The following is a 19,867-nucleotide window of genomic DNA, read 5'->3' on the forward strand; positions in this document are numbered from 1 at the left end:
CTCTTTTTTAAGTTTCTTTTTTTTTCTTTCTAAAGGGGCAGCAAAGAAAAAAAAAAACAAGAAAAGAAGGAATAAAGAATTTATTTTTAAATTGTTATTTAGGGAGCATAAATATTTTTATGGTGCTGAGGGAATAATTTATCATAGCAACCATATTATGCAAGTCTGTTTCTCTTAAAATGCTCTGTCTTCTCTGGCTGATGACAAGGAACTATCAGCCAGTTAATCCATAACTGTGTAAACTGTGTACCAAGAGTTGAGTCCAGGAAGTTATCTGGTAGCAACATGAAAATTTTCAAGGACAGAGCTTATAGTAGAAATAGAAGGGACAGGCCCATTGGCAGTGTGAAGTTGTTTATACCTCTCCCTGCCTTGATTGTTCTTTGACTGCATTAGCCCTAAAATGTGATTTCTTTGGTCAAAGTTCTGTTTGTGCACACCATTGCAATGGGTGCTGCTTTGGAATTTGTCTTTCTGCTACAAGTAGCATACAAACCATCCTGTACAGGACCAGATTCAACCTGGCTTTTGAAATGAATCTGAAGTAGGAATAATTTTCACTGGGTTATTTTCCTGGGAAAGTAGTGGGGGAACTACTCTCTGCAGTCCTCTTCTGAGTCCCAGAACTTCCTGATTTGGCACCTTTGCAGTTCATTCAGACTAGACTGTTCTGTAGGACGTTTTCACTGTTCTTGCCATTAGTGAGGAAACCTCACTCCCATGAGATTTTTGCTGCTGGACAGGTAGATGGGCAAGACTCATGAGTAGTTGTCTTGAGTCGCATCCAGCCTCTGCCAAACACAGCATACAGCTTTTTGGCATCCTCAGGGCTCTATCCCAGTGATGACTGAGGACTCCTGTCAAGAAATATTCTACCATTTCAATGTTTGATTGGACAGTCTGAAACAGTGAGGCACTCAGGGAACTGCTCTGCTGTTCAAATACATCCAACAGGATTTATAATTCATGGTTTACAAAGCCAGCCTGGAAATTGAATGAGAGTGATTACTCTGCCTTGATGCTTCTGGCTAAGATTGGCAGTGGAGTTCAGGGCTAGGATAAAAAGAAAATTAATTTTGTCTCCTATTGCTGGGAGGCTGAGATGAACCTCCCAGACTTGTTTGCCGTGTTACAGTCACATGTTCTTCCTACTATGGAAAGAAGAGCCACACTGATTGCAAGGGATGATACAATGATATTGGTGAGCCTAATCAGGGATGGGTGCTGCTCCCATCTAGGATATGCATTCACTGTGAATAGCACGGCAGACACTCCTCCTTACCCTCAGGCACTCACAGACTGCTTCTGGAGAAAGGGTGTTGGTTTTTCTTCACAGTGTCTGCACTGCCAGGAATTTCCTCCAGAACACTTCACACTTTTATTTCCCCCTCATTTTATCCTCCTCAGTTTTTGTTTTTTTTTTTTTCCTTGCTCCTTGAGCCTTGTGGCTTAGCACATTTCCCTCATTCCTTTTGATGACTCTGAATGGGAAGTAGAGCCTGTTCTTAATTAGTTCTGATAATGAAGTGCTAACACACTTTGCTGTGTAGGTACAAGTCAGATACTTCTGAGCTGGAACCTGTGTGAGGGTTTCATTGCTATTGCTTGTGCTTCCTGGCTTTCTCTGGGTCAGTGTTCTGGCTCTTCATCTCCTGGGATTTGCTTAGGTCTTTTCTTACAAGTCTTTTTGTCCATTTTTTTTCCTTTTAATCAGCATTTTCATTATTTTTGCAGTTAATAAAGTACAATAAATATACATGTCGTAAACTAAATGAACTAAGAATAGTGGTGTCAGTGGTGTGAAGAGCACCCAAAGCTTGTCCCACACAAGATGCACCTTAAGAGTCAGTAGGAAGGAGAAGGTAGCTTGATCTTTGTGTCCTCTGCCAGAAAGGATATCTGTCGTGAGAATGTCAGCAGGAGACCCAAGACCTTCACTTGGTGATTGCTAGGGTGATTGCTGATTAGTTAATTCCTGTACTACAGAACCCTGTTTATTCTGGGTTTGGTGGACAGCAAGTAGGAGTAGAAGTCTGTGCCTGTCTCCCTCCATGCTAATTATTTGCCAGAAAGCTAGGATTCTTGGCATTCAGGATAATGTATCATCCTAAGGGTTGTAAACATTTCCAGTTACCGTGAATGATGCTGTTTCAGGGATCTGGGTATAGTTTGTCTATCTGGCTTGACAAAGACCTCATGTAGACAAGGGAGTTCATGTAATAAGAAACAATTAGACTTCAAAGACTCAAAGCTTAAAAGTAAAATAAAATAATAATTTAAACTACTTTCACAGGCAGACATAATGAAAACCACACACCCTTTAGGCTTTACAAAAGAACCTGGATAAATTTGCAAAAGGGAAGATGTGTCTGGGGTTTGTCGTGCATCAGTGCTTTTCCTAAGCTTTTTCCTCTTGATGGTAACACTCCTTTCAGCATGACCACTGTCATTGTGTTAGACAGATGGCCACTCTTGAAAGGAAATATGCTGTGGGATCATGGATAATGCTTGAGATGTGGTCTGCTAGTCTTGGAATGTGCCTTTTCATTAGAGGCTTGCTGTGATGAAAACTACAAAATAGTATTTTAAAAACAAACAAGAAAACCCAAACAAACAACAATGAAAAACCCTAAAAAAAACCCACCCCAAAATGAAACAATATTTTTTCTCCTTTGACTCTTGAAACAAAGCGTGTCCTCTAAAATGACAACAGTAGTAGATAGCAATGTGACCAGTGAGTAGAAGAGAATGATCTATCCAAATGGGATTGGATGGTCTTAGCTAAATACTTTTGCTACCTAAATATGTCCTTTCCTTTTAGGAGAGGATCCATGGCACGATCTGGAATGAGATTGATGATTTAAAGGCATTCAAGGTGCTGGATCTAGAAGATTTTGAAAAGATGTTCTCTGCGTATCAGAGGCACCAGGTAGGAGTGAACTCTTCCATAACTTTTCTGTCTTGAATTTCTGGAGGAGAAATGAATACTCGACAGTGGTCTGAGCCCTTGCTGCATCACTTAATGCTCTGCCACTTTTCAAAAAATCTGAAGACAAAAATAAGTTGGGATGGACACATGGGACAGGGTCTAAACTTCTGATACAGACATACTTCATACTCACAGGTAGTTCTCAGAGACAGGACCTACCAACAGGTAATGCTCTAGTTAATGTCATTGGCCACTGACTTCCAAAAGCTGCAGAGCTTTACATTTATATTTGCATATCAAACTTGCTGTTTCTCCCATTCATCCAGAGAAAAAAGGCTGTAGTTCTCTTGAGTACAGAACAAGGTGACTGTATTAGCTGTCTTTCATTTTGTCTATTTTTTCTTAAACAGCCAACTGCCTGTACTGGCTAGGTGACAGTCTGAATTACAGATTATAGAACAAACAGCATACTTTAAAAGTGACCATTTATTAGAATGTCTATTTTCCCTCCTCTTTTTCTTGGAAAGCATGTAACTTTCAATCTTTCTGTCTCCACTGAATGAGATTAAGCAGCAGGCAGATTGTACTTTCTCTCCTTGAACTCCCCAGCTTTGCTTTGCTTTTAGAATATTTTCAATGTTTTGTATGCTGCAGAACTGGATCATTACTCTGAAGTTTTAGGAAAAGAGACAGACCCAACTGCCATAAACAACCTTTATGATTGTTTCTTACAGTGAAAATAACTACTTCATTAACTGACTCAATACCTTAAAATTAACAATCTAACCCCTTGTCTTTGGATTTTCCATCTTCTCCTTTCTCTCTTTTATTTTTCTATCTAATCCAATAAACATAATGAATAACTCTTCTTATTTATGAGTTCACAGCCACATGGATAAGCTGTGAAGAATGTGATGTTAACTATTGCATGATGAGATTTCATTTCTCATTCTGCTTCTGCAAATAGCTGATGCTGTTTCAGTGGGTCCCTTTTTCTTTCTGTAAATCACATTCCTTGAAACAAGATCTTAGTTCCCAGAAGGGAAGAAAAGCACACAAAACTTTGGTGCTCTTAAGAGATTGGATTTAGACACTGTCTCAAGAGCTTCTGTTCCAATGTTTCAGGTGCAAACCTTGCAGCTTCCTCATTAGAAATGACCTTGCAAAGCCTTGCTTCCTTTTGTCCCCAAAAACCAAAGCCAAAGCTGTCCTGGTCTCCATTAGAATCATACCATCTATGACTATGTTACCAATCACTGCAAGGCAGCCCGAGCTATTCGGCCATAAACTAACCTGACCCTTACCCCTGTGTCTGTGGGTCTCTGAACAGTACTCTTCCATCCTCATTAAACACACTTTATGACAGTGGCTCCAGACACTAGAGTAATACTTGTGTAAGCTTCTTGTATTCTTGTGCAGTTAGACATCTTGCTGCCCTTACAGCTTTTGTTGAGGTTTTTACATTATTTTGTTTTTTTTTTTTTCTCCTTAAATATTTTGTTGTTGTTACTTTACATGTTGTTGTTACTTTACATTTACTTCCTATTTCATCCATACCTGCTTCAATGTGAACTGGATTCCAATCATTAAGTCCTCATCCATTTTCTTTTTTTTTTAAAGACCAGGCAACCAAAATTGCTTTTGAATTAAAAATTTATGAGAATTTTTTCAGTTCACATTTAGTCTTTTTTCCTCCTTTACTTTCAGAAATGTTTCACTCTGACCAAGTATGTGTTTACTCTGGGTTTGTGACTTTTAAACTTCATCCAAATGTCTGTAAAGAAAAATGTCAATGCAAAGCCCTGCTCTTTTCCATCTGAAATGTTGAATGAGTAGAGATAAAGACATTTCTTTCTTTGCTGTTATTAACATGGCCTTCATGTTTTTTCCAGTTTCATTTACATTAAACAGTTTTTCTGTTTTCTAATTTTGTTAATGACAGAGGGTCTCTTCTCCTCTCTCAATCCCAGTGTGTCCTTTTTGGTGGCTATGAGGGAAAGCAAAATTGTCCACTGTACAGAATTCTGGACCAAGTATTCTTACACTTGTCTTTTGACCTTGCTCTAATCTTACTGTGTAATATTGACCTTTTGATTCAGTATAGCTGGTGTTTTCCTGGAGTAATGACTAAGTCATGAAATAGTCATGTCTTCCAGAAGTGCTGTACTGCCTCTTTGGTGGTTACTGAGCACTTTCAAAATACTTGGCTACAAGTTGTTAAAAGAGTATAATGTGCCATTGAAACAAGTTGTTGCTTTTGTTATATTTGTTAATACCCACAAACTGTGCCTGTGCATGAGGAGAGGAGAACTGACCCTCAAGTTATAACCTTGGCGGTTCTTTCAGTAGGGCTCTGGACTGGATTTGTAAAGGTATTTAAGCATTATCCTAGTTAATATTTAAAGACCTAAAAGATTTATGCTTTGGAGACCAAATTTATTATTTTCATAAAAGACCTAGGACTCTTAGTTCCATGACATCTGCTTATTTAAAATATGAAAAGAAATGCTGAAATATCTTTGAACCTTCTGGGCCAGTATTATTTGCTAAGCATTACATGCTATTAGAAAACAGTGTGTGTCTAAATTTGGCTGCCTTGTTAAACTTGGTATCTTTCTCTGTGCTAATTTTTGGCATGTTTCCTTCTTCATTATTTGTGACTGCTGCCTGCATAGGACCTGCTAACTAACCCCTCCTCCTGTAAGCAGGTGAGTATCATTGTCTGCTTCCTGATCCTCTTGCCATGTGTGTGAAGGGGAGGTCCTGGACCATGCCATTATGGGGTCACAGCTCATGCTACTCTTTCATGTGCCCTTGCACTCTGCTTTCTTAATGGGGAAGGTGGTACAAATAATTATTTTAGCTGTATTATCTCTGTGATAGGAGGTAGTTCTTGTTCTTTCACTTGCTTATATCTCACTGCTGGTGTCTGTAGTCCCCTTTTTTATGATCCTGAGGAAAAAAGACCAGGGACAAAGAAGAATGTCAATGTGAACTCTACCTTAACCAAAGTAATACTCTCTTGAGAGGAGAACAAAAGGGTCTCTCATGGAGCCTGTTTTTCCCACTGTTCCTATTTCTGTTCTGTCTGCTTTGGACAGTACTGAAGTCTTCAGATGCACTTCCTAAGCCACATACTTCCTGATAAAGGAAACATTTCTTTGCATAGAACTGGGCACTTTGGCAAAAGGATTTATGCCATCTGAGGGGCAGAAGAGTTCAAATGGACAGCTGAAACCGTCAGAAAGTTCAGCAAAAGATTAAAATCGTGTTTTGATAGCAATATTGGATTATGCACGTGTCTTTAAACTGGCTACCTCTCAAGCAAAATTCTTGGCAACAATTTTGGTAAAAGTGATGCTATCAGGAAAGGATTGTTCAGATATGATCATAAGTGTCTCTGGTGGTTTCAGAAGAAATTAGTTCTCACCCTGGAGAAATGAAGTTCCCATACAGGGAACTGTATTTGGGAAGTTTAGTCACAACTTTTGCCACATGGAGGAGGTTAACATGGCAGCATATCAAAACAAGTCAATATGGTAGGCGTAGTTCTCTGAAGTATTGATAATTGCCAGAAGCTAGGGTGCTGCCATGGTACAGGTCTTCAGCTAATCAAAATCAAATTGTATTTGAAGCAAGGCACCAAGGTGATGAATGTATTCCACATGTATAGACATTTCAGCACTGAAATTTTAGCTGAGTTCTGAATTTGCAACTAAAATATCAAATCTGAAATACTCTTTGAAGCGCATAACATGGTGTTATCCCAGGTGAGAAGTCAGTAAAGGATGATGGCATAAAACTTAGTCATCTTGTCTGTCAGGTTGACACCAACTCCAACTGTTCTTGCATTCAGGGCTTGGGCTCTCACATAAGCTAGTTGTCACTGCATCCTTGCTCCTCTTTTTCTGTGTCTGAGAAAATATGTATAGTCCATATGCAATCTGTTTTCCTTGAATTAAGTTTGGAATCTGGCTTTGGTAAAACTTCTGGCTTCGTCTGCTTTTGCTTACACATGATTCCAGCTTGCCATAAATACCTCTCTCCTCAATATGAGTTGAAGAGGATATATTTTTAGATGAGTCTAGCCCTTATGACCAAGGAGGGGGTCATGTCTGAATAGTTCTAGTTATTCATCTGTGTTGAACCCTTTGGGTTGGGGAATTGGAAATGGCATGGACACTATTATATCAATTCCTGCTTGGATGGTTTTAAAGAAAGCTGGCTAAACTCCCACCTCCCATACATAGCCAAAGGCTGAAACATGTTTTCCCTTGGGATGGGTGCTGGTTGTCACTATCCAGGTGTCCTTATCTGCAAATATTAGCTAGTGAGGAACAGTGAAGCTTTTAAACCAAGAGCACAGACCAGCAAGTAGCTTTCTTCCTTTCAACAGCTGCACATCTCCATATTCCCTTGTCTTCCTCCCCACAAACTGAGAAAACTTAAGAAAACTTTCAAATCTCTACATGCCAGACTATTCTGGGGGCACTCCTCTTGTTGGTATTGTTGCTTATTCTCTCAGAAATAATAAACTTACCCAATGCCAATTTTGCCTTTTTTGGAAACACAATTCGATATATTGAGTAACATTGCAATTTTATTTCTTCCAAGCTAGATGCTTTGGGTACATCTAGACGAATTTACTGAGTGCATGTCTTCAGCTGGTGCATTGTACCTGCTTAAAAATATCACTTTCTATTGGTGGTGGCTCACTGAAACACTTTTGGATGTGGCTGCATGAGTCCTTTGTATATCCAGGAGCAACACAGATTTGTGGTAGCTGACTGTAACAACAACTGAAATGACAACGAGCAGTATGAACCTATGATTTACACTGAACTCTCAAATGCTTGGGTGTCAAAATCTCTTTAGAGATTAGTCATGCTGATATAAGTAAGCCTTGAGTTGCAGAACCTTGAGTCCTGAGAGTGAATTCTGGGAAGCATCCGTTCTGTGTGCTTGCCATGATCTGGGATGTTTCCCTGAGTATCTGATATTGGCCACACCCAGGGACATGATGCTGGGGTAGATGGACCTTTTGATCTGACTCAGCATGCTTGTTGTTATATGCTAAAAAAGAAGTCATGTTGCTTATTTGATGGGTGCATTCAAAGCTATATTATACTTCTTATATATATATATGTATATATATATATAGGCCATCAAAATCTCAAGGCCTGACAATATGGATGTCATGAAAAGGCATTTTATAAATGGTTCCTGCAGCAGTTAGCTGGGAAAATAAAAACTGGATGGTCAGGCTGAGTTTGCAAATATTTTATCTGTGTGTTATGACAAATGTTCTGGACTGGATTTTCAATTTTTTTTCAGGTGATGAGTATGGCGATGGGGTTATATAGACAACATTGCCAAAGAGTGATTTCTGTATGATTAAATGTATTAATTAGTTTTTAAAATAAAAGATAGTTTAAATGTAGATTTTTACCATTTATTAAGATATATTTAGTAAGATAAATGCCGTCATGTCCTAATGTTTGCATCTCTCCTATAATATGGATTGGTCAGGTCCAATGGCAGCCATAAGACATAACAGAAGGGGTTTTATTGCTTGTGCTGCAGCCTTTCAAGAATGCTGTGTAACCCCTGGAGGAGGCATCTGCTGAAGGATATGCTGTGACACCAGTGAGCTTCATCATAATGTGCCTGATTCTCCTATCATGCCCATTTTTCATATTAACATAACGTAATTGTTGGTAGAGTGAGTCCAATCGGTCAGAATCAGGTCCGGTATTTGGGATCAAAGATGAGCTTATAGATGTTAATGAATGATTTCTGTTTGTCTAGTAACACAGGATCTACCCCCATGCTTTCTGCCTTTGTCTTCTTTTGTTATTGCGTGGGTGGATTTTTCTAGGTTGGGATGGGTTTGTTCATTACACTGAGCTAAGTCTATCAGTTTTGAGTGAGAAACATAATACTGATTGTTTTCTCTCCCTTTTGAAATACATGCAGAAAGAGATGGGCTCAACAGAGGACCTTTACCTCTCCACACGAAAGGTGAAAGAGCTCTCTGTGATTGATGGCCGGAGGGCCCAGAATTGTGTCATTCTCCTTTCCAAGTAAGTGTGCTAAACCTTAGCTCACAGGGTGTGCCATGATCAATGCAGAGGCAAGAGGGGATGAAATTAAACAAATGGATGTGTTTCTTTTCCCAACTAGACCTGCTGTTTAATACCTGCAGAGCCTCAGATAAACCTCTCTTACTGTGTCATAAAAGCACGTTTCTCATACGTGTTATCTCTCTTAATAAAAATATCCACACACACACATGTTTTGTGTGTCAAACAGGTGGGCATCAGCTTCTATCTGAAGACTCATCATCAGAAAGTGATCAGTACTCATTGGTAGATGACAGCAGCTCTTTGGCAGTGCTTGCACTTCACTCTAAGTAATGTGTCCCCCATGTTCTTTGTCTGTCATTTGTCTCTGTTCTGCGTGTTTCTTTCTAAATATTGCTCTGACCATCTCCCTGGAATACAGATGCTGGAATACAGCAGAGCTGAGTGTGATGTTCATTTTTCACTTGTGGTGAAGACAGTTGTAAACACAGGCATTCATATTCAAGACCCTGAGATGAGCTCAGCTGGTTAGAGCATGGTGCTAATAACATCAAGGTTGTGGTTTAAATCCTTGTATGGGCCAATTACTAAAGAGTTGGACTCAATGATCCTTGTGGGTCCCTTCCAAATCAGAATATTCCGTGAAGAATTGTCTTCTATTCGTAAATAAGATTTTTGAAGCTAAGAGTTGCCTTTGCGTATTCCTACAATGACTTATGCATTTAAATGCAGTGCCATCAGGGCCCTCTGTATTTTTTCATGTCTTTCTACAAACATGAGTGCTGGGTTTGAGGTCTGTCACTATCAGATTTGTGCAGACACTGACCAAACTGAGAAAGTTGCCTTTCCTACCAGAGGGGGGACAGCAAGGCTGGAGACAAAACCTGACAAAAATGTGGCAGTACTGAGCAGCAAAAGTGTTTCATTGGGCAGTAGAAAATACAGATTCATATGGATGTGAGGCTTGTCTGCTCTTGCAAGCTAATAGTTAAAGCAAGGTTGCATCCAGAGAACCAGGAATGGAGTGAGTTCTCTCCCTTGCTTAGTGAAACCTGTGGAGGCTCTCATGCTACTTATGTGGCATTAGCCTGCATGTCAGCAGGACTCCCACCATCCAAACCTTCACTGAGGAAAAGCTTACGTTTCTCTCTCTCTGCAGTAGTTGCCAACACTTGTCTTTGCTAGTGTTGGCAGCTGGTTGAGGCTGGGGCAGAGGGATGGGGAGGCATAAGGGCACCAGGATTTTCATGGTGTTTGACGGACCTACTGAATTGTGTCTGGGGTTCAGATTAACTCTGTAAACAGGTGGAACATTTCCTGGAAGTAGTAACATCACATGTTCAGTTGGCTGGGCTGATGAGGATCCAGGAAGGTGGTTCATGACTTGGTATGGCACTAGATATTTATTTGTAAAAATCTTCTGTCCCCAAAACAAATGTGGACAGCAGCAATGGATGTTTTTTAACATTCACCTCCTCTGCTGTGCAAGTCTGGGCAATCTTAGAGAAGAATCCTGAGAAGAATCCTCTCCATACAGAAAGAGAGAGGGGACAGTTTCTGTTTTTTGTCTTTCTTTTTGCTGTCTCCAGCAGCAAGGTCATTGAAGCGTGAACCTTGCACTTCAAGATACATGTCATGTGTTCACTCCAGGCATGCCATGAAGTTAGTGCACCTTGAACTGCTAGTCTGGACTCAAACCAGAGGTGAAAGCTGTGCTTTGTGACTGTCAGCTTCTTCACTAGGGAACATCTTGCTCTTATTGTTAGCAGGTCTCACATGGAGGATAGAGATTTGGAGACTGCGGTGTCCCTATGGAGCCTGCAAGTTTGCACTGTGCTCTGTTAACTGTGCTGCTGTGGAATTGGAAACACCACCAGCCAGGGCTATCCCACTGGCTTAGATAATTTAATGTTTGTAACAGATAATGTTACACCCAGAATGTCAGAAATATTGTTCAGGTTGGCCCAGGATTGGTATTCCTCCCCAAACTTCCCTTTTAAATGCAACCAGAAAAGCAAAAAATTTTGGGAACTAAAATAGCACCTTTACATTCTTGCCTCTTTTTTTGCAGTTTGTGTCTGAGATCACAATACAGTTCTGATATTAAAGATAGGAATTGGGAGGAATGGTTACAGACGATAGTTGAAAGGGCTTTATAACCCCTTTGCATGTTTTTTCATTACCACGCCTTCCTCCTTGAGGTTAGACCCTGAAAAAGAGACACTCCCAGCCAAATCATCCCTACACTGTACTGCATTGCTGCCATGCACTTGCTGCTCCTGCAGCACACTTCATACACATGCATGGGAATGTGCACACACATGCAGTGAGAGGGGATTTAAAACTGGTGACAAACAAAAGGAGTTTGGGCAACCCAGCTGCAGCCCCAGATTTCAGGTTGCCACAGTATCTGCCAACAGCTGTTTCCAATTGACTCTTACCGTGCATATATCCCTGTAGTTTATTCCCCCTTTGTTTACACTAAACCATCATGTCCTTTAAAGTAAAATAGCTGCATGAGTTGGGTTTTCTTTCCCTCCCCTACTCAAATGTTTTCGTTTTACTAACACTGTGTTAGAAGGGGTCAGGCAGAGCTCATATTTCATATGATCCAACAAGCCAAAACCTATCAAGAGTGAGAAATAGATGTCTCTTGCTTTCTTTTGCAGAGAGACTGCCACATGGTAGGCTGAAAAGAGATGAAAATTGAATTGCTAGTTGATTTTTGCCGACATCTAACAAATTCTTAAACCTTTCTCCCCGATCTCTTAAAGATATCATAAAAAGATATCTCTTTCAACCACTCAATAGTAGCATCCTTCATTTTTCCTGCAGAGGAAGGATTAAGTTGTCCCTGTTTAATAGAGTCTGATGGATCTAAACCAAAGCTCTTTTCCACAGGCCATCTTCAAAGGCTTAAAAAAGCATAAGATGAGTTTCTCTCATAGTACTTCCAATAGGCCATAGTTCAACCAGGACATGGAACCATCTGTTGTGAGTTCAGGCATCCACCAGCTTCAAATTTAGCTTTCTCAATGATGTTTCAAACATACAGTTACTTATGTCACACTGGAAATCTGCTAACTCTCATGAATTTCCTGATGTCTTCAGTTTCCTCCAGGCTGGAGTTCTGTTGTCAGACTTGTGTAGTCTGGAAGAATCATTCCAGATGCCCATGTTTCCCTGCCTTCACCTGGCAGCTGGAAATTTCTCTGACTTCTCTCACCATATGGCTTCTCCCTGCCTCCATTACTTTAAGTAATTGATAATATGTTCACTGCTCTGTTTTTGCAGTGCCATTTCTTTGAATGTTCTTGCAGAACATGCCCAAGATATGTATTGTTCACTGTCTTGCCCTGAGAAATGCTCTGGAGAGATTCAGTTCTTTGAGACATCTTGCTTGGAAGAAGGCTGAATGTATACTTACAGAACTTCTTTACGCATATTATTTTGCATGAAGTCCGGGAAAATAATTATGTCAGTGTTCTTCTGAATAATGTGATGAGTTTGTTATTTCTGTGGCTCAGTGAGTCAGCAGTAACCTTCTCAAGAGGGTGGAAATGGTAGGAGTGCTGGCAAAATGTCATAAAACCAGTAGTAGCAGAAAGCAGAATCTGACTACATAAGAATAGTTTTAAATGTGACATTAGACAGGTACTAGCAGGCAGGTTTATCAAATGTTTGTGGCTTTGTCAATTCAAACATCAGTAAGGGAGAATTTCCAATGAGAATACAAAAGAGATAAACTATTTTTCTCACATCACTGTACCTCGTCAGTGCTTTTAAACTCTTTCAGCTGCGACATTAAGGGGACGAGGTATTCAGCCAACATCAGTCTCTGTGTACCAGCTTTGCACTGCCCCAGTCCCTGTGTGCCTTTCTGCCATGTGATAATCAGTGTTCACCCTTGTTTTAAGGTAAATTTGAAGCAGTGTGCTATTCTGGGGTACAGATCAATGTGTCATGGGGGACACATTGATACAGAAAGAGCTGATTGGACTCAGCATTCCTGTTCCTCACTGTGCTGTATTGAAAAACACTGGGCAGTAACCAGTGCCTGCTGGGTTCCTGGAGAGATTTTTTGGTTTTAAATAAAGGGCCACAATAAATGGCTTTACCTTCTGTGCTGAGTCCATACTCCAAGGCAAACTGAACACGTTAGTCACTGCCATCCTGTCTGAGATCACAACGAGGAACGTGAAGGTAGGGTTGTGATAAAAGATGAACCACTGCATCATCAATATCTCATGGTAATTTGGGGATTCCCATATTTGGTCCTGCTTTACTCCTCTTGGCTCAGAAAGATAGCTCCAGATCCTTCTTGGAAGGTAATTGAGAGTATTTGAATGCAAAGTTTCTTGGTTACTCATATGCTTTTGCTGAAGGAGAACAAGAAAAGAAAAGCCTGTTTTTTTCTGTATTTACCAGAATACTTTCACAGTGATGTTCTGAAAATGCCCTGGTGGATTTTTTCCCCCAGCATGTTGATATAATGGTGTAAGATGTCCCAGCTGTTGTCCCACAAAGGATAAAACACTGTTGTCTTCACTACTGAGATGAGTGGGTAACTGAGATAAGTGGATGTGGAAAGAGTGGCTGCATCTTTCTGTCTTCTGGCTGAATGTGCAGTTAGACCAGCCTGCCTCCTGAATGCTGCTTCTGAGAGGAGGCCTTTATGGGGTAGTGACAATTAGTATTCCCAAAATGTAGATATTGAAAAGCCTGCAATTTGGGAGCTGTACAGAGCCTTAGGAGAGCTCAGGAGTTAGAGAAGGCTTGTGTCTCAGTCACAAAGTTCGGGAGTGAATTCACTAGTAGCCTGTGGGAAATGACTTTGTGGAGATGGAGTATTCTGCAGTCACTAAAAGCTCAAATTTGGGTGAGCTGTACAAACTGGCCTTAGGACATAGCTAAGCATCAATCAGTGTCTGTCACTGTCACAGCTACTACTATTGGCATCTGTTGGGAGCACTGTAATTCAGTAGGAGGTATAAAATGTCCTTGATACATGATAATCAGTCCTCCAAGGTAAAAGGAGCAGTGGGTCTGTGATCCCTGTGGTATGGGAACTTAACATAGCTGCAACAAAACTCCATTTTTCTGTTAGTGGGAAAGTATGCTTCCTTCTCAAAAGCTAGGAAAGATCCAAGGAACAAGCCCATGATGTAACTCACTTTTTCCTTGGAGGGGGAGATGGTTAATGAGTGACAAGCATTTTGCTTTGATTCATGGGAGGGAGAAACAGAGGGGGGAGGTTACTGTGAGTTAAATCAATGGTATATTTAAGGAGAAAAAATGAGCGAGCACTGGGTGTCTGTAAGGGAAGTTGATGTAAAACTGCAACATGTCTCCCAGGCATGTTCCGAGTCAGGCTGCCAGCATTCTCCAAGAGGATGAAACAATAAACCACTTGATGTCTGCAAGTGAAGCTGGTGTTAAATCAGTCGAGGTGTCCTGGGGAGATTAGTGATGAATTACTCTGCAGAGTCAATAGAGATTATTTATGACACCGGAGGGGATAGAGGGAGGCAGGCTAAGTACCGTATCAGAAGTTATTTGGTACTTGTTGAGCTTTAACATTGCTTGAAGATGACTCAAGCAGTTGGACTTCCATATACTGCCACCAGATGTATGGGTGAGGGAAGAAGGAGGGAGTATTCTGGTTAAAGATCCTTTTCCTTCCTCATCTGGCCAGTATCAGGCTCCTGTTGAACAAAAACAGGCAGTATCTGTGCTATGAATGAATGTGCTGCAGCTGAGGGAAGGGGCACTGTATTTTGTTCTGGTCACATTTACTTCCTGTGTCATGATTCCAGGATACATGACTGCAAGAAGTGTAAGGCGGAGGGACTACAGCTTGAATTGTATGCTGTTCAAAATTGAGTTACCTCCACAGCTGGAGGAAGAGTGCCTGGATCTGCAAAGCTTGTAAGAAAGTCATTGCAGCTTTCCAATAGATGCCAAAATGTAATTTCTGAAGTGTAAATTTTTGGGCCATAATTTCACTTTAATTTTGCTGTCTCTGTCATATGAGTTTTAGCCTCTGAGGGATGCCTCTTTTCAGTTTTAAATGGAAAGATTTTACGCATCTGCTTTAGGTTCTTCTTTAATCAGTTCACCTGCTTCTGTTTAAAAGCAGCACATCTGTTTCACATTACTGCTGGCCATCTTTAAGATCTGCTACATGGCTGGGCATGAGTTTTGAAAATACAAGAAGAATCACTTGATTAACAATTCTTTGGCTGGTTATTCAGTTTGTAAATGGGAAGATCTGTGTTTCGTGTCATTGTTGCTTTTGAAAGGCATCCTGTCCCAGAAGAACAAGCCCATTTTGGAAGAGTCAGATTGTTCTGCTGTAAATCCTTCCATACTAGTAATTAGATTGGTAATAATCTAGGATGCACACCTGCAGGCACCATGACCTCGTTGCAATCCTGTAAGTGACCAAGTTAAACTGCTTCTCAGCAGGGAACTGGCAAGCTTTCTGCTTTTCTCTACTGTGGGCTAAACCATTCAAACCAGATGTTTTTCTGCTGATGGCTGGCAGGGCACAGAATCATCCAAGAAATCATAGTGTTTGTATAACTCTCTGTCCTTGGGGCTCTCAATTATTTTTGAACAGAAGATGTTTTCAAGTGTATTTAATGCTGATGAATGGCAGCACACAGAATCCTTGGAATCCTTAGGCTCCTGGACAGAACAGTAAGATCAGTGTAATATATGCAACGCCGTTGTGTTGATGTACCTTTATTTGATCCTGTTTACTGCATCCCCAAATACACACAGAGGTACTTCCACTGTGTAATGGGTGATCAGTGAGTAATTGCTCCAGTTATTTGCATCAAAAATACATGAAATGCACCCTCATTCTTTGTAAACTCTGTGAAAGTAACAACAAAACCGCTCCACCCTGGTGTTAGTGGGCTGCTTTATTTCATTCCCTCTGTATGCCTGTGTTATAAATTAAGCCTAATCTGCAGACTGCAGATTCTGGAAAATGCAAAGGTGCTCTTGAAAGAAAAAATAATTAACAAAATGTAGCACTTTAAAAACTTCAGGCACCGAATTGTTTGGTCATGTGTGTATGTGTCTCCTAGGGACCCAGGCCCACAGCCACCAGTTTCAGCCCTTCTCTGGTCATAGTGTTTGATCAGTTCAGAGTCACATAGCCATGGACTTTACAATTCACTATTTAAGCCAAAAGTAACCCTTCCATTTTCTGATTGAGCTTGTAGAGCTTTATGCAGAACTTCATGTACTGAAGTTTGCTGTTTTCATCCAATGTCAAACTAATGACCTGAAGTAAAAAGTTTCCAACCTTTTCATTGAAGAACTATTAATCATTATATCTCATCTGAGCATGACCCAGTTATGAAGCTTTTCTGGAAATTCAGTACTTTATCTTGCTTAGCTGGTATCAATATTCCCTCCTTGTGGAAAGATGACATGATGACCAACTTGGAACACAATTCAATTAGCAGTTAGTTCAGAGATGTGATACTTACAAGATCTCAAACGTCTATTGATTCACATTTTAGTTTCCAGCTGTTGGTTATATTGGGCAATATTAAAATATTTTAGTTTCTTATATTTATTAATATTTCCTGTCTGTAAAAATAAAGCTTTTTCTTTTGCTTTTACCGTATTTTTCCAAAAATATGATTCTGTCCAAATCCCAATGGCAATATGAAATTTCAACATGGTACTTCTTAGCACTGAAGACTAAAACATTTTGCTTCATGCATCAGCCTGTCTCTTATTTATATTTGCATTTTCTGTTTCTATTGTTAATTAATTATATTGATAGTAGAAGGTCCATGGAGACTGTAGACTTCACTCTTCAAGTATTTCTTTTTACACTCTACTGTTTCAGTCCCAAAACTGAGATTTTCTTGTGGATAGCTTTTCCTTCATGGTTCACTTCTATATTCCCTGTTCTCCTGAAATGACTGAATATTATGGGTTGGAGTTGGTGCATTTCTTTGTTGACATCTGCTCTGAGAACCACCAAGTTCATTTCAGGTATCCATCAGGCAACATCTTGGTAATGACAAATTTTGACGACTCCTAATCTGTCCTGGATTTTGACTGGAGACCTTGAGGCTTCTTTTCTGTATTGATTCTGTGTTCAGTTGTAGTTGATGACTCCTACTCATTGTACACAGATTGACAGGAGTAGGTGATAAGGAGAGTGTAATCCTAGTACCTCAGATAACATTAAAAGCTCTTGTTTTCAGAGCTTGTTTCACAATATGAAACATAGATATGCAGATGCTGTCTATTCCCTTGTCATCTGTCATTGCTGACAGAATGACTTTACCTAGCACAAGCATTTTTCTTGCAAGGAAACCCTTTCTCAGTAAGGGAGTTTTCAGTCCCATTTTTTGTTACTCTGGGAGATGCTTTAATAGTCACAAGTCAGAGTGTTACATGAGCTTGAAGTCAGAAGTCACATGGGCATGAATGTGAATGGTTTTACTATAGCAAAAGAACTTAATGAGGGAGGTATCCGGTATGGGGCAACTTGGAAGTACTTTTGATCTAGGAAGACTTGATTGTTATTAATCACCATCTGATTTTTTATGTGTGTTTGATTAACTGAAGAGGATAAAAGGATAAAAATATATTATCCATAAAACCCCTGTCTTTAGAGCTGATTGATTCTTCTTACTGAATATTCTAGAATAGCAACTTCACAGCAGAGCTTACTGTGGTCATTTCATGCCTGTTTGCAGCATTTCAGGCTTCCTACTTTCTGAATTGTCAGAGTCACTTAAGCTGTGCACTAATTGCTCAATGTTGATACTTTTGAAAGGTTGAAGCTGTCTAATGAAGAAATCAGACAAGCAATCTTGAAGATGGATGAACAAGAAGACTTAGCAAAAGATATGCTTGAGCAGGTGAGAAAGATTAAAGTCAGATACAACTTATTTTTAGGTCCTTCACTGCCTTTTCTTAAGTGGATGTATGTACTGGCACTGCTGGTTTTTCTGCAGGTGAGAACTTGGCCCTGTCATGTCAGTGGAGCTGCACATGAGAGCACGAGAAAAGTATTTTTCCCAGTGTTGTTGGGTATACCTCTGTCATGTAACTGTTTCTCTTCCTGGTACAAATTTTGCATGATTACAGGTGGTATGAGGTTTATTTTTATGTCCTCTCTTGTCCATAATTTTTCCCATCTCTACTTTTCCCTGCTGATTATTTATTGTTGCTGTTGTTTCTTTTTATTCATCTTCCTTCTTTACCTGCATTTTCTATCGGGAAGTGCCAGGAACCAGATGACATAGGACAATGGTTAGAGCCAGGACTAGAAGGGAACTCACAGGAACATTAGAAGGGGAGCCAGGGACTTCCATCCCCAGCACCTGGTTGACTGTATAACTTGTGAGGAAAAAAAACCTACAATTGCACCACCATTGCCCTGTTTTCATTTATAGAAGGTGACAGATGATGCTTTTACCAAAGAGACATGTGATGAAGTTCCTTAGAAGTGTGCAAAACATTATAATTATGAACTGTCCAATAAATGTGATTCCTTCTTTCTGGGCAGTCACAGTGTTTAATCATGCACAAAATGCTTTTCCATTTTGGAAATTTATAGCCTACTCGTCATATTATCTGAATGACCACAGCTGCTCCAGAAGTCATTGCAAGCTTCTGATGCTCCACACCTTTGAACATCACATATTTGCAGAGTGCAATAAAGTATTAGCAAGTGGTAAAAGGCAGAGTGCTTCACATGCCTTGTGAGCGGATTTTGTGGGTATGAGCTGAGGCTGTGTGCAGGGCAGTATTTATAACCATACTAAAGCACAACTAGCACCAGTTCTGTCAAAAATCTGTCCAAGTATGAGCTTTTAAGGTCAGCATATGAATAGCAGCCAGTATCAGACACACATCCAGTTGTTTGGTTATTGTTTATTGTTTCAGCAGTGTAGGGCAGACCCAAGAGAGATAGACGAGGCTTTGTGTGTACTCTGGGTATGATGGGTACTTCACTCTGTTTGGGACACATCCTGCTCTTATTTGCACCAATCTAAACTCCAAGTAGTGCTGTGAGAATCAAGTTCTCTCTGTACTTCCCCTTGGGTAAGTTGCAGTAGCACTTGGCCTTTAGGATTTTGAAATGGGAAATTCCCCATAGAATTAAAAATTAATCTTAATGGGGTCAGTGAAGGATAAAGACAGAACAGCAAGCAAAGGTTTAGAAGAGGTCAGTTTTGTAGACACAGCTGCACTTTTTTGAAGTTATGGTCACACGGCTGAGTCAATGTAATGCTTCCCAGTGGTAGCAGAGAAATCTGAGGGCTCTCTCTCCACCAGGGTTTGTTTGTGCTCCTCTGTCCCCCTCTCATTTTCCTTGGATCTCACATCTCAGTGTTTGGTTTGTGTCTCTCACTCTAGCTACTGAAGTTCGTTCCTGAAAAGAGCGATACTGACCTGTTGGAGGAGCACAAACACGAAATCGAGCGCATGGCCCGGGCAGATCGTTTCCTCTTTGAAATGAGCAGGTCTGTTTGATACATTATGGGAGAGTTCATGCAGGACTTCTTGGAAGCAGCTGTAATTGTTACTGAAAATGGATCATCTGGCACTGCGAGGGAATGTGCAAGATTGTGGGCCAGCATTATACCCTGTGTTTGCCAGAAGCCTGTGAATGTTACAAATATTTCTGTTCATGACACAAACTTTATTGACAAGAAGCACTCTCTGTGCATAAGGGCCTGTGCCCTGACAACGAGCAGAAATCTGCTTCCTCTGCCTAAATTTGTTCACAAAAAGGAATGCAGATACAAGTGTCAGATGTAGTGTAGCCAGGAGTCAAGATTTCATATAGATCCCTTTTTCTGTTAAG

General features: G+C 40.3%; 1 protein-coding gene across 1 annotated transcript in view; it reads left to right on the top strand.

Moving 5' to 3' along the window:
- DAAM2 (dishevelled associated activator of morphogenesis 2) overlaps positions 1–19,867 on the top strand; it is a 170,757-nt gene that overhangs the window by 131,045 nt on the left and 19,845 nt on the right. The window contains exons 15-18 of the mRNA XM_053973859.1: positions 2,822–2,929; positions 8,906–9,012; positions 17,828–17,912; positions 19,417–19,523. Of these exons, the coding sequence (XP_053829834.1) occupies positions 2,822–2,929; positions 8,906–9,012; positions 17,828–17,912; positions 19,417–19,523 (407 nt within the window). The remainder of the gene's footprint in view (positions 1–2,821; positions 2,930–8,905; positions 9,013–17,827; positions 17,913–19,416; positions 19,524–19,867) is intronic.

This window comes from Vidua macroura, chromosome 3 (genome assembly GCF_024509145.1).
Source record: "Vidua macroura isolate BioBank_ID:100142 chromosome 3, ASM2450914v1, whole genome shotgun sequence".
NCBI lineage: Eukaryota > Metazoa > Chordata > Aves > Passeriformes > Viduidae > Vidua > Vidua macroura.